General features: G+C 54.9%; 1 protein-coding gene across 1 annotated transcript in view; it reads right to left on the minus strand.

Annotated features, from left to right (window-relative positions):
• The window catches only part of CUX1 (cut like homeobox 1), a 301,376-nt gene that overhangs the window by 41,312 nt on the left and 244,640 nt on the right, over positions 1-15,424 (minus strand). The window contains 7 exon segments of the mRNA XM_038759292.1: positions 952-1,120; positions 3,817-4,272; positions 4,274-4,644; positions 5,191-5,292; positions 11,931-11,996; positions 13,284-13,955; positions 14,997-15,093. Coding sequence (XP_038615220.1) covers positions 952-1,120; positions 3,817-4,272; positions 4,274-4,644; positions 5,191-5,292; positions 11,931-11,996; positions 13,284-13,955; positions 14,997-15,093 — 1,933 coding nt within the window.

Genomic DNA, 15,424 nt, shown 5'->3' on the forward strand with positions numbered 1-15,424 from the left:
TAAGAGCTTACTATGTGCAAAGCACTGTTCTAAGTGCTGGGGAGGTTACAAGGTGATCAGGTTGTCCCACGGGCTGCTTGCAGTCTTAATCCCCATTTTACAGATGAGGTATTAAGCGCTTACTATGTGCAAAGCACTGTTCTAAGTGCTGGGGAGGTTACAAGGTGATCAGGTTGTCCCACGGGGGGCTCGCAGTCTTAATCCCCATTTTACAGATGAGGTATTAAGTGCTTACTATGTGCAAAGCACTATTCTAAGCGCTGGGGAGGTTACAAGGTGATCAGGTTGTCCCACGGGGGGCTCGCAGTCTTAATCCCCATTATACAGATGAGGTATTAAGCGCTTACTATGTGCAAAGCACTGTTCTAAGCGCTGGGGAGGTAACAAGGTGATCAGGTTGTCCCATGGGGGGCTCGCAGTCTTAATCCCCATTTTCCAGATGAGGTAACTGAGGCCCAGAGAAGTGAAGTGACTTGCCCAAAGTCACCCCCAGCTGACAACTGGCAGAGTCGGCATTTGAACCCATGACCTCTGACTCCAAAGCCCGGGCTCTTTCCACCGAGCCACGCTGCTTCTCTGACAATGCTTCTCTACAATGCTCTGACACACAATATAGGCACTCAGTACAGTACCCTCTACACAGCAGACGCAATATATGGCTCTGCACAAGTAGAGCCAATTAAACAGACGCTGTTAATTGGCAGCGCGAACCGCCCTGCTTCTTGCAACTGAGGTTCCTTCGACGTCCCCAACTCAATTCCTTGATCTTTACGCCCGACTCCGGCACAAACGGCAAGCTCTTAATCGGTTTCCCGTTGGCCGCTGCTCGGAAACCGAGCGGCTGTTGAACCGCGTGGCCCTGGGCAACGGGACGGGGCGGTCCCCGCGTGCCGGTGTCCCCCGCCCTCCCTCCGTCGGGCCCGGCTCCCGGAGCGGGAGAGCGGAGGTTACCTTGTCCCGGCTGCTGTCCCAGGACCGGCGGAAGGACGCACTGGCCCAGCTCCCCGTGAAGCCACAGCTGCATGCGGATAAACGGCTCTCGGCCTTTTTGGGTCAGTTTGCTCCACGGCTTCGGCCTGGACAGCATGTCGCTGACGCTCCCCTGTGACAGGCCCAAAACCTTGAGTGACAACCAGAGAACGTGTTGGCGTCAGGGCATCCGTCTCAGAGGCGGAACATGCACGAATGGGCCGCTTCCTTCAGGCACTCGGCCCCCAAACCCCCACTCGGGGCCTGGGATGGGGAGGATTTGGGGCCGGTCCTCCTCGGTCCGCCGACCGGACACTCTCCCCTGGGGCCGGCGAGCCCCGAGAATCACGCCGCGCTGGGAGAGCGGAGCACCCCAGAGCGATGGGCCGTGTCCCTCTTGGGTTTCGCTGCCCCTAGTCGGGATGGGAGGGACCTAGGGTCCCCCTTAGACCGGGCGCCAGTGGGACGGGGACGGCGTCCAGCCTGACGTCTTGGATCCACCGCAGTGCTTGGAATGTACTGAGCACCTAACGAAGACCACAATTAATAATAATAATAATCATGGCATTTGTTAAGCGCTTACTATATGCAGAGCACTGTTCTAAGCGCTGGGGGGGATCACGTTGCCCCACGTGGGGCTCACAATCTTAATCCCCATTTTACAGATGAGGGAACTGAGGCCCAGAGAAGTTAAGTGACTTGCCCAATGTCACACAGCGGTCATGTGGTGGAGTCGGGATTCGAACCCCTAACCTCTGACTCCAAAGCCCGGGCTCTTTCCACTGAGCCACGCGGCTCGCCCAGGAGATGGGTTCATTTCCCAGGGCCTTGGTGTGTGCCTGCGTGCTCACACTCACGTTCACCCCCTCAACAAACTCCCTCCCGAATTCTGCCAACCCCCGCTCACCCCAACTTTGGATGGGATCCCGAAGCCCAGGACACTTTCGGGACGAAAAGGTCCATGTGACTATTACTCTACTTATTTATTTATTTTACTTGTACATATCTATTCTATTTATTTTATTTTGTTAATATGTTTGGTTTTGTTCTCTGCCTCCCCCTTCTAGACTGTGAGCCCACTGTTGGGTAGGGACTGGCTCTAGATGTTGCCAACTTGGACTTCCCAAGCGCTTAGTCCAGTGCTCTGCACACAGTAAGCGCTCAATAAATACGATTGATTGATTGATTGATTGATTGACTAACTCCCTAAGATCTGCCCACAAGTGGCTTTGAAATCCCCTTCAAGTTGGGTTCCTCTGCAATATATGAAGCAGGCAAACTCACAATCCCTAGCCCACAGCTTCTGGACCCCTAGGACAAGGGATCTTGGCCTCCCTAAGCCCTGTGTCAAATATTATACTATCTATACATAAATCAGCGGCAGCAGGTGGATATCCCCCTGACTCCCGGAGGGGCAGGGTAGGGAGGGAATTGTCCTTTTTGGAGAAAAATTCTCCCCCGGGGGCTATTGGGAAGGGGCCTGTCTTCTCGCCCGTCACAGAGGAATCTGCAGTGCGCTTCCCGACGCCAGCGAGAGGCAAAATGCCTTCATCAATCAATCAATCAATCGTATTTATTGAGCGCTTACTGTGTGCAGAGCACTGTGCTAAGCGCTTGGGAAGCACAAGTTGGCAACACATAGAGACGGTCCCTACCCAACAGTGGGCTCACAGTCTAGAAATACTATTTCGCGAGGTAGGATAGCGCTCTTCTTCTCAAATCACTCTTACACTTCTGAGCTCGTTTTGGCTTGCTCAATCCCCTGGGAGGTTGGGAGAAAGGGAGGTATTATTAAACCCCACTGTGCAGATGGGGAAACTGAGGAACAGGGACACCGAGTGACTTGCCCGTGGCCACGCAGAGAGTCGGACATTGACCGGGGCCCTCTGGCTTCCAGACTGGCATCGTGCCGCCTCACCGTACTGCTGCCCCGGAGGGCCCAGCGCTTAGAACAGTGCTTTGCACGTAGTAAGCGCTTAACAAATACCACAATTATTATTATCTTATCATCCACTAGCGAAGCAACGAATAAGCAGCGCGGCCCAGTGGGAAGAGCCCGGGCCTCAGAGTCAGACAACCTGGGTCCTAACCCCGGCTCTGCCACTGGCCTACCGGGTGACCAAGGGAGGGTCACGTAACTTCTCTGGGCCTCTGTTTCCTCTTCTGTAAAATGGAGATCCGATCCCTTCTCTCCCTCCGCCTCGTGGCAGACCGTACGCGTGTTCTCCAGACCGTCAGCTGGTTGCGGTCTACCGACTCTGTGAGGCTGCACTCACCCAAGGGCCTAGTTCAGTGCTCAATAAATACCACCGACTAACTGACTCACTGCCCCTTCCTTCCTCTCCCCCTCGTCCCCCTCTCCATCCCCCCCGTCTTACCTCCTTCCCTTCCCCACAGCACCTGTATATATGTATATATGTTTGTACATATTTATTACTCTATTTATTTATTTATTTATTTTACTTGTACCTATCTATTCTATTTATTTTATTTTGTTAGTATGTTTGGTTTTGTTCTCTGTCTCCCCCTTTTAGACTGTGAGCCCACTGTTGGGTAGGGACTGTCTCTATATGTTGCCAATTTGTACTTCCCAAGCGCTTAGTACAGTGCTCTGCACTCAGTAAGCGCTCAATAAATACGATTGATGATGCAAGTCCCCCGTGGGACAGGGACCGGATCTGATCCGATGATCTCGGATCCGCCTCGGTGCTCCGAACGGCTTCACGAGCACCATGAATATCACCACCCACGGCGATGGGCCTGGGGCTGGGGTGGGTAGGAGAGGGAAGCAGCGGCCCCGCCGGGCCCCCCACCCCCGGTGGGCCGAAGGGGTGCCCCCCTCGATACCTTTTCCCCGAAGATCCGCTGGCAGATGCCGTTCTTGGCCAGCTTCTCCTTGACCTGACGCGTCAGCTCTATCGTGTCCACCTCCTGGTACATGTACACCTCGTACTGCTCGGGCGTGAGCGGCGGGACCGAGGGCTTGGGCGGCTTGGACAGGGGCACGATGGGTGAGGAGGGAAGCGGGCTGTTCTGGGGGGTCTCGCTGCGGCTGGCCCCCGTCACGCTCAGCTCCGACCCCTGCGAGTAGGGGGACTCGGCGTTGGGCCACTCCTTCCAGTACTCCGAGGAGGAGGAAGAGGAGGGTCCCGGCGGGAGGGGGCCGCGGTCCGGCCGGCTCTGGCCGCCGGCCTTCTCCTTGCCGCCGGGCCCGGGCTCGTCCGCCTTGGCGTCCTCGGGCGGGGCCGGGTTCCGGCGCTCGGGCGGCCCCGCACTCCACCAGTGGTCTTTCCAGAGGCTCCCCCCGGCCCAGCTCGCTCTTGACGGGCCGCGGCCCGGCCTCGGCCGGCCCCAGCGGCTCCGGGGCCTCCTGAGGCTCCTTCCTGAGCCCCGCCAGGCCCTGCAGGACGCAAACGCCGGGCTCGGCCGCCGGCGGGTGCTTCTTCAGGGATGCGGCCAGGGGCGAGTACCCGGGCACGGAGGACATCGGGGACGTGGCGACGAGCTTGGGGGTCAGCAGGGAAATGTCCGCCTGAGACAAGGACGACGGTTTGAAGGCGGGGTCCAGGGCCGCCTGCTGGGCCTCCATCTCCCGGCGGGCCTGCTGCAGGATGGAGCGGATGGCGTCGTCCGAGTTGCCGCTGTTGGAGGCGGACGGGGGCTGGGCCGGCTCCGCTGCGGGGAGGACAGGTGACGGTGAGCCTTAGGGCCGGGAGGGGGACGGGGGTAGGGGACGGGTGAGGCCCGGCGGGGGCGTGGATCACGTCTCCCCACCGAGTGCTTTGAGCGAAGCAGGCACTCAATAAACACCGCCGATCGATAACAATAATAATAATGATGGCATTTATTAAGCGCTTACTATGTGCAAAGCACTGTTCTAAGCGCTGGGGAGGTTACAAGGTGATCAGGTTGTCCCACGGGGGGCTCACAGTCTTCATCCCCATTTTGAACCGAGGCCCAGAGAAGGGAAGTGACTTGCCCGAAGTCACACGGCTGACAAGCAGCGGGGCCGGGATTTGAACAGCTGACAGATTTGAACAATCGATCAACTGACAGAGGGAGGGAAGGAGGAAGGGCGGGGCGGGGGAGCCATTCTCTACCCATTCCCCCCTCACAGCGCAAACTTTAACAGGGCGGAGAAGGGAAGGGATGCCTGTATGTCTCGGCACCCGCCTCTCCGGGGGTCCGGGGCCGGAGGGGAGGGGAGGGAGAGAGCCGTACCGGATTTCTGGACCTGCAGCTCCCTTTTGGCTTGTTCGAGGATGGATTTGATAGCTTCGTCCGAGCCGGCCTCGGTGCCGCGGATTCTGGTGGTGATGTTGCCTGCCGCGAGAAACAAAGTCGACGGCGTCAGGGGCGGGCCGGGACCAGCGGGGATGGGTGGACCCCAAGGCGGGTGGACGGACGGACAGAGGCTGGTCCCTTACCCCTGGAGTTGCAGCGGGGATGGTCTGAGCGCCAGGAGGCCCCGGGGAAGGGTCCGACGTCAACTGCGCTAAACAAGCACTCGGTACACAGCCGAGCGCTCAGGACAGGGCCCTCCACCCAGTGGGTGGGCGCTCAGTAAGTACCACCGCCACCACCTCTATTTCTAATTAGCACCAATTCAGATCACGCACGGCAACCCTTGGTGAGAACTAAACGCTCAATTCATTCATTCGTTCAACCGTATTTATTGAGCGCTTACTGTGCGCAGAGCACTGTACTAAGCGCTTGGGAAGTCCAAGTTGGCAACACATGGAGACGGTCCCTCAGTGCTCTGTCCACAGCAAGCGGGGCCTAACGGAAAGACTCCGGGCTGGGGAATCTGAGGACCTGGGTTCTCAACCCGACTCCACCGCTTGTCTGCTGTTTGACCGCAGGCAAGTCGCTTGGCTTCTCCGGTCCTCCTCCTCCTCCTCCTCCTCATCAATCGTATTTATTGAGCGCTTACTGTGTGCAGAGCACTGTACTTGGGAAGTACAAGTACAAGTACAAGTTGGCAACATATAGAGACAGTCCCTACCCAACAGTGGGCTCACAGTCTAAAAGGGGGAGACAGAGAACAAAACCAAACATACTAACAAAATAAAATAAAATAAAATCCTCAGTTTCTTCACCTGTAAAACAGAGACTCAACCCTCCTCCCTCCAAGTTAGACTGAGTCCAACCTGCTTATGTTGTATTTAACTCAGAGCTCAGCACATAGTAAGCACTTAACATATACTGTAATAATAAATCCCAGTGACTGATCCATCGATGGACTGACTTGTTGCTGCCCGCCCGCATCTTCTGACATCAATGGCCCTTTTCGGCCTGGGAAAGAGAATCTTCCCAATCAATCACACGGTGGTATTGACGGAGCGCTTACTGTGGGCAGAGCACTGTACTAAGCACTTGGGAGAGTCCAACACAACAGGCAGACTGAAGCTCCCACGGCCTCCTTGCCGTCAGAGACTAAGTCCCCCAGAGGGGTGGCTCTGGCCCACTCTCCACGAGGTTCAATCCGGGAGCTGCCGGATAATCATTTTTTACAGCAGGAATCTAAAGAAGCACGGGACCAAATTCCCATTTGGACGACAAGTGCCACGCTAGAGAAGGAGGCTCTGAAAATTCACCATCCCCCACCACCGGGCCCAGATGCTGCATTTGTTCCCGGATGGAATCGAAGAGGAATTCACAGGAGAGGGGACCGGCGGCAGGGCCGGACATATTTACTATTCTATTTATTTTGTTACTGATGTGCATTTAGCTTTAATTCTTTTTGCTCTGATGACTTTTCGTTCATTCATTCAATCGTATTTATTGAGCGCTTACTGTGTGCAGAGCACTGGACTAAGCGCTTGGGAAGTCCAAGTTGGCAACATAAAGAGATGGTCCCTACCCAACAGCGGGCTCACAGTCTACAAGGGGGAGACAGACAACAAAACAAAACATATTAACAAAATAAAATAAACAGAATATGTACAAATAAAATAAATAAATATTTATCATGTATATATGTTTGTACATATTTATTACTCTATTTTACTTGTACATATCTATTCTATTTATTTTATTTTGTGAATATGTTTTGTTTTGTCCTCTGTCTCCCCCTTCTAGACTGTGAGACCACTGTTGGGTAGGGACCGTCTCTAGATGTTGCCAACTTGTACTTCCCAAGTGCTTAGTCAGTGCTCTGCACACAGTAAGCGCTCAATAAATATGATTGATTGACTGATTGAAATAGAGTAATAAATACGTACAAATATATATACATATATACAGGCACTGGGGGGAGGGGGCTCAGTCTTGACACCTGTCTGCATGTTTTTTTTTGTTGTCTGTCTCCCCTTTCTAGACTGTGAGCCCGTTGCTGGGTAGGGACCGTCTCTAGATGTTGCCAACCTGTACTTCCCAAGCGCTTAGTCCGGTGCTCTGTACACAGCGAGCGCTCAATAAATACGAATGGATGAATGACTCTGAGTGGGGACCGACGTCCGGACGTCCCGATTAGAGGAGGAAGAAATGCGGCTTTAGGGTTCAAGATGGCCCCAGGCAGGCAACTCCTAGTGATGAGGACGCCGGGCTTCCTTTACTCTAGTTTCTAGATTAGAGGCGGCCTGCGCCTCCCCACGCCGGGGCCGGAGGTCAGGGTATTTTCCAGCGGGCCCGACTCACCTTCTTACTGACCCCAACTGTCCGGGGCCACTGGTCTATACTCCCCAGCTGTCCCGGGCACCCCTCTCCCTGCCATCTGCAAAGGGCGGATGCTCCCGGGGGGCATACGGCGAACTTTGATTTGTCTCCTCTCTTACTGGTCATCGGAGCCTGCTGGCACGCTCTCTACTTTCTGTAAGCTCATCTCTGGACCGTAAGCTCACTGCGGGCAGGTGGGGGGTCTGTTTATTGTTACACAGTCCTCCCCCAAGCACTTAATACAGCACACAGTAAGCGCTCAATAAATACGACTGATAGATTGATTGACTGTACAGCACACGGTAAGCGCTCAATAAATACGACTGATTGATTGATTGCTCTGCACAAGGTAAGAGCTCAATAAATACATCTGAATGAATGAATACTTGCCATTGCTGTCGTGGCCAGTTCGTCTCATATCCCAGACTAGTTCAGTCCTTCTCCTGCCTAGATCTAATTAGAAAGCAAAGTGGGCAGAGCACGAACCAGGAAACCAGAAGATCGTGGGTTCTAATCCTGGCTTGGCCACTTGTCTGCTGTAGTCATTCATTCATTCATTCATTCAAGCATATTTATTGAGCGCTGACTGTGTGCAGAGCACCGGACTAAGCGCTTGGGAAGTCCAAGTTGGCAACATCTAGAGACGGTCCCTACCCAACAGTGGGCTCACAGTCTAGAAGGGGGAGACAGAGAACAACATCTTCTAGACTGCGAGCCCACTGTTGGGTAGGGACCGTCTCTCTATGTTGCCGACTTGGACTTCCCAAGCGCTTAGTACAGTGCTCTGCACACAGTCAGTGCTCAATAAATACGACTGAATGAATCAACGGGCTCACAGACTAGAAACAACGGGCTCACAGTCCCACTGACCCAGCTTGGCAGCGAACTCCTCACGGGCCAAAATTGCGACTTCTACTTCTGCTGTCGTCTCTCGGGCTCCAGGGTCTGATCTGAGAGTATCGTCGCCACCCCAGTGCTTAGCACGGTGCCCAATCAATCAATCAATCACTCAATCATATTTATTGAGCGCTTACCGTGTGCAGAGTACTGTACTAAGTGCTAGGGAAGTACAAGTTGGCAACATATAGAGACGGTCCCTACCCAACAGTGGGCTCACAGTCTAGGAGGGGGAGACAGACAACAAACAAAACACGTTAACAAAATAAAATAGAATAGATATGTACAAGTAAAATAAATGAATAAACAGAGTAATAAATCTGTACAAACATATATCCGTATATCCAGGTGCTGTGGGGAAGGGAAGGAGGTAAGGCGGGGGGGATGGAGAGGCGGAGGAGGGGGAGAGGAAGGAGGAGGCTCAGTCTGGGAAGGCGGTGGCTAGGAACCCCTTATTAGAACTGCGGTCCTCAGTCCATTCATTCATTCAACCGTATTTAATGAGGGCTTACTGCGGGGACAGCACTGTACTAAGCGCTTGGGAGAGTATATCAGAACAATAAACAGACACATTCCCTGCCCGAAATGAGCTTACAGTCTACGGTCTAGAGGCCAGCCCCTCGACCTCCTCCTCCTGAGCCCCCTCCTTCCTCTCCCCATCCTCCCCCTCTCCATCCCCCCCGCCTTACCTCCTTCCCTTCCCCACAGCACCTGTATATATGGATATATGTTTGTACGGATTTATTACTCCATTTATTTATTTATTTTACTTGTACATATTTATTCTATTTATTTTATTCTATTAATATGTTTTGTTCTGCTCTCTGTCTCCCCCTTCTAGCCTGTGAGCCCACTGTTGGGTAGGGAGCGTCTCTCTATTTTGCCAACTTGTACTTCCCAAGCGCTTAGTACAGTGCTCTGCACAAATAAGCGCTCAATAAATACGACTGAATGAATGAATGAATGAATCAATCAATCGTATTTATTGAGCACTTACTGTGTGCAGAGCACTGTACTAAGCGCTTGGGAAGTACAAGTTGGCAACGTATAGAGACAGTCCCTACCCAACAGTGGGCTCACAGTCTAGAAGGGGGAGACAGACAACAAAACCAAACATACTAACAAAATAAAATAAATAGAATAGATAGGTACAAGTAAAATAAATAAATAAATAGAGTAATAAATATGTACAAACATATACACATATATACAGGTGCTGTGGGGTCATGAATGAATGACCTCATCCACACCCCTGTATTCTACTTGTTTTCCCCTATTTTAGCCCTTTAGATTTTACGATCGACCTCTAAAACCGGTCATTCATCCCCCCCGGACTTGTCGGTTGTATGACCTTGGGCAACTCACTTTACTTCTCTGTGCCTCAGTTCCCTCATCTGTAAAAGGGGGATTAAGACTGTGAGCTCTAGGAGGGACAGAGACCTGATTATCTTGCAACTACCTCAGTGCTTAGAACAGTGCCTGGCACATAGTAAGTGCTTAACAAATGCCATTATTCTTCTTATTATTATTAGACTGTGAGTTCACTTCGGGTAGGGAATGCGCCTGCTGATTCTTTTGTACGATGCCCCCCCCCAGGGGTCTAGTACAGCGTTCTGCACATAGTAAGCACTCAATAAATACCATCGATGGTTTGAATGATTGATAAATTCCATTGACTGATTATCTGTGATATATATTAAAGTCTGCCTCCCCCCATTTCATAGATTGGAAGCTCCTTGTGAGCAGGGACAGCGCATCTATCAACTCTACTGTCCTTTCCCAAGGGCTTAGTCCACTGATTGGCACACAAGGAGCGCTCAATCAGTACCACTGACGGATGGATGGAGTGAATGCCTCCACTATAATTACCATTTGTCTAGTGGATGCAGGAGGTGCCCAATAAATACTACTGTCGGACTGCCTGATGAGCGGCACGTGGGTGGGGGCGTTTGCTCGCACCGGCCGAGGTCCGAATGCAGACGTCTTGGGATTCAGTCCCCTAATCCCGATGTCCACCGGCCAGCCCCGGGGGAAGTAAAAGAAGCAGCGTGGCTCAGTGGAAAGAGCCCGGGCTTGGGAGCCAGAGGTCATGGGTTCAAATCCCGACTCCACACTTGTTAGCTGTGTGACTTCGGGCAAGTCACTTCAATCAATCAATCAATCAATCAATCAATCATATTTACTGAGCGCTTACTGTGTGCAGAGCACTGTACTAAGCGCTTGGGAAGTACAAGTTGGCAACATATAGAGACAGTCCCTACCCAACAGTGGGCTCACAGTCTAAAAGGGGGAGACAGAGAACAAAACCAAACATATTAACAAAATAAAATAAATAGAATAGATATGTACAAGTAAAATAAATAAATAAATAGAGTAATAAATATGTACAAACATATATACATAGATACATATATACAGGTGCTGTGGGGAAGGGAAGGAGGTGAGATGGGGGGGATGGAGAGGCTCACTTCTCTGAGCCTCAGTTACCTCATCTGTAAAATGGGGAAGACGACTGTGAGCCCCCCGTGGGACAACCTGATCACCTTGTAACCTCCCTGGCGCTTAGAACAGTGCTTTGCACACAGTGAGTGCTTAATAAATGCTATCATCATTATTATTATTATTAAGTAGACTGTAAGCCCGTTGTTGGGTAGGGACCGTCTCTATATGTTACCGACTTGTACTTCCCAAGCGCTTAGTACAGTGCTCTGCACACAGTAAGCGCTCAGTAAATACGACCGAATGAAGCAGAAGCAGCGTGGACTAGTGGACAGGAACAGCCCGAGAGTCAGAAGGATCTGGGTTCTAATCCCGGCGCCGCCAGGTGCCTGCTGTGCGACCATGGGAGAGTCGCTTCTCTTCTCCGGGCCTCAGTTCCCTCATCTGGAAAATGGGGATGAAGACTTTGAGCCCCACGTGGGGACAGGGGCTGTGTCCAATCTGACTGGCTTGTATCCACCCCAGTGCTTAGTACGGTGCCTGGAGCGAAGTAAGTGCTTAACAAATACTATTTGAAAAAAAAAAAAAGAAAGAGAAGAAAGAAGCGGTGGGTGAAACAGGTTTGGGGAATTTAGGGTAACATCCAGGGCCGTCTCTCCTGCTCAGAAGAAATAACGCGCCGGCTCAGGACTTCCACTGGGCAGGGGCCGAAGGCAGGTAGCGGTTGCCCCGCCAACACCCCGACTCCATCTCCCTCCTCCCGAATTTCCGCCGGCCGAAAATGGGGGCAAGTAGGGAAATGGTGGCCCCCGAGATGTTGTTTTCTACTTACTAGCTCTGTTTTTCCATCAGATTCCTCCAGGCCAGAATCCACCTGCACAGTCCTAGCATAACCCGCGGGCTCAGCCCGAGCCCCCCCTGCCTGGGTTAGAGCGGCTGTGAAAGGAAAACACCGGCCTGTGACATACCTTCCGACCCATTTCTTCGTTTCGGAACTTCCTGAAATAGCCTGCTCAGGTTCTGGCCTGGATTCTCTGCGGGAAAAACAAGGGTGGTAAGAACAAAACAAGCAGGGCGGGGAGGGCCGGGGATGCTGGCTGTGGGGGGGTGGAGACCCCGGGGCTCAGGCCGGGGGGCTCGAGGTGTCAGTGGACCAGGGTCTAATCCGGGCTCCTCCACTTGACTCCTTAGGCAAGTCACTTCACTTTTCCGGGCCTCAAGGTCCTCATCCGTCAAATGGGGAGTCAATCCCGGTTCTCTCTCCTGCTTAGACCTTGAACTGACTGTGGAACAGGGACTGTGTCTGACTCGACTACCTTGCATCTATCCCAGCGCTTTGCTTGGCACTGAGAAAGCGCTTAACAGGTATCAAAATTCTTCTCAGTTATTATTAAGTTCACACGGACTTAGAGACCGCGGAAGAGGAGTGGTTTATTGACGGAGGGAGAGTGAGAAAATGAATAAGAGAGAAAGGGGAAGGGGGAGAGAAAGACAGAGACAGAGACAGAGAGAGAGGGGGGGGATTATCTCAAATTCCCCCATCTCTCACAAGGAAGCCAGGCACCGAATTAAGCACCCCAAAAGACTGATGCCACAAGTCACCCTGGACACCTCCCCTGTTCTTTCCAGCACGGTGGTCCGGCTGAAACCCCTGGGATGGACCCCCTGGCCCCTAATCCCATCTTCAGAAGTCATAGCCTGGCCTCGGTTTACAACTGTTCAGGTTGCACTGCACCTCTCTCTCCGATGGGCCTCTGAACGATCCCCGTCACCCAGGCGTGTCAAGGGCCACGGAGCTGCCACGATCCCCTCTGCTGTCATCTGAGGATGACACTTTCCATGGCCAGGGGCAGGTCGCTCCAGAGAGCTTTAGAGGGCTGGCAAACGCCCATCCTCTCTTGGGCTTATCTCCCCGGCCGGCTAGGCCGGAAGCTCCCCGAGGGCAGGACGTGCTTTCTCACGCTACCCTTCGCTCCGGGGCGCTCGACCCGGTGTCCGGCCCAGAGAGCAGGCGCACGGTCCGGGAAGTCGTGGCAAAGACGGCGGGAGGCCGGGAGGCTGGGCCTGTCCCGCCTCTGCCCTCTCCCCCGGGGCGACCTCGGCACTCATCGCGCCGACCCCAACCCCGACCCGGGTTCCCCGATCTGGCCATTTTGCCCGTCTCAGCGGGGAGATGCAAGGCGGCCCCTCTCCTCCGCTCAGCTCCGGGCCAGGCCGACTCCCCACGGCCCCAGCGCCCGGGGAACTTGGCCCGTCTCCGGCCCCCCACCCCACCCCACCGGGGTCACGGGCCTTCAGGGGGCCCGGCCCGAACCGCTCACCTCTCTGCCGGCCCTGGATGCTCCTCAGCGCGAGGATGTTCTGTTCGTCCGCCAGAAACTGCTTCATCTTGTGGAAGGGCTCCTTGCCCCGGACGGTCAGCTTATTCCACGGCTTGGGCCGGGCCAGGATCTCGCTCACGGATCCCTGCGACAGTCCCAGGACGTAATGTCCGAATATCCGCTGGCCGATATTGTGCTTGATCAACTGTTCTTTCACCTGCCGGGCAATCTCGGCCGTGTCCATCTCCTCGCCCTCGGAGACGCTGCCGGCGCCCTCGGACTGGCTGGGCGACGGGGCCAGGCCGTTAACGTCCGGGCTCGGCTGTAACGGGCTTGGGGAAGAGATGGAGTTTGTGCTGTAAGGACCTGTTGGGAAAATCAGGCTTGTGCTTCCTGCTTCCTGGATGGCCTTGGAGTAGAAGGACTGTATTAGCTGTCGCTGGAGGAGAGAGTTTAGTGCAAATTTTCCCGTGGAGGCCAGGGGGAGGCTGGGGCTTGCCAGGGACGAGCTGAAAAAGTCTTGACTTAAACCCGTTGGTGAGAACTGGTGGGTACCGTTAGTATTGGTAGCCGGCTCCTCCGTGTTGCGGGGCAACTGAGAGGGAGGGGAGGCCGACAAAGTTCCAGGACGCTGACTCTCAGGCTGGTCTTTCCCTTTTCTCCTGGCTGACCCTACAAGGAAGGTCAAACATAATGCATTATGGGGGATCCGAGCGGGAAAAACCACAATTCAAAATGCAAAGTTTGCCCCACGCCAGGGGAAAAAAGAGAGGGCCGATTTTCCCAGGGCCAATGAGGTGGTGGGGGTTTGCTTTTCGGTGGAAATTTGTCCATCAGCCAAACGAGGCCCCCCAAAACAAGCCACATGCATTTTCATGTTTGCACCTTTCTTGTACGTTGCAGCCTGGAGAACCCCCCCGCCCCGCCGCCCCCCACACAGGCAGAACACTCCAACGCTTACAGTGCCGCGGGCGCAGTTACACACAGACACACACAGACACCCGGAAGGATGGCCGGTCCGGATCGGCGCGGTCGGTCAGCGGCTGAGGGCGCGGCCCCGCACCCGCGACAGACGTTTATGTCTAAAGAATCGGACGGATCACGGCGCAACTGATCGCTCGCGGGTGGCGGAAGGTGGAAGGCTCCCCTGACCACCGGAAACGCACAAGGGTCGTGGACCTCCCGACAGCCGAGACCCCGGGAGTCCTGAGGGCCCCGCTGCTTCGAACCCGGCCGAACGACGGCCGGGAGGCGGGTGGGCCGGGGCGCTCGGCCGCGGCGGGGGTTTTCGGGCCGACGGGCCAACGGAGACGGCGGAGGGCGAGAGGCGGACCGGCGGATCCCTCCCACCCGCCCGCCACCCGAGCCCCACGGCGCTCCGGGTCCGGGGAGGCCAGCTCGCCGCCGCTGCGGAGCTGGATCGAGGTCGGGGCAAGAGAAAGGCGCGCCACCCAGGCCACCGCCCGTTCTCGCCTTCACCGCTTCCTCAGGCCAACCCCTCCAACGGCAGGCGGGAGACCCCCGGTTACAGGCACTCGTCCGACCTACGGCGCGGCAGTGGGGGGACTGGCAGAAAGAGAGGAGGGGCGGGAGGAAAGGACGGCGCATCGCTCGGCGCTGACGGCGGACCGGCCCCCGGGCTCACGGCTTGCCATCCTCTTCCTCGCCCCCCGAGAAAACCAAAGGCTGAAACGGCGCCCGCCCGTCACCTACCGCTCAGGTCACTATTAGACATGCGCAGTGCGGCGTTCTCTGACTGCAGGGAGCGGTTCTTCTCCAGCAGCAGCACCTCCAGGGATTTCGACGCATCCTAGGCCAAGCCAGAACAGCGGTTCACTCTCGGGGCCGGGGCGGCCGCCCCCCTCCCGCCGGAACCGAAGCCCCCGGGACGGGGTCCTGAGACCACCGGGCTCTCCCCAGCGCTTCGAGCTCCTGCCACAGCCGCCGGGCCCCAGGACGGGACACTCGCTTCCACCCCCGGGCCGATCCCGCATGGATCATCATCGTCATCAATCGTGTTTATTGAGCGCTTACTATGTGCAGAGCACTGTACTAAGCGCTTGGGAAGTACAAATTGGCAACACAATGGATGACACCCAGGTTTTGGGAGGGGAGGAGAGGGGTGGAAGAAGCCCGCTCCG

The sequence above is a fragment of the Tachyglossus aculeatus genome, chromosome 17 (genome assembly GCF_015852505.1).
Source record: "Tachyglossus aculeatus isolate mTacAcu1 chromosome 17, mTacAcu1.pri, whole genome shotgun sequence".
Taxonomy (NCBI): domain Eukaryota; kingdom Metazoa; phylum Chordata; class Mammalia; order Monotremata; family Tachyglossidae; genus Tachyglossus; species Tachyglossus aculeatus.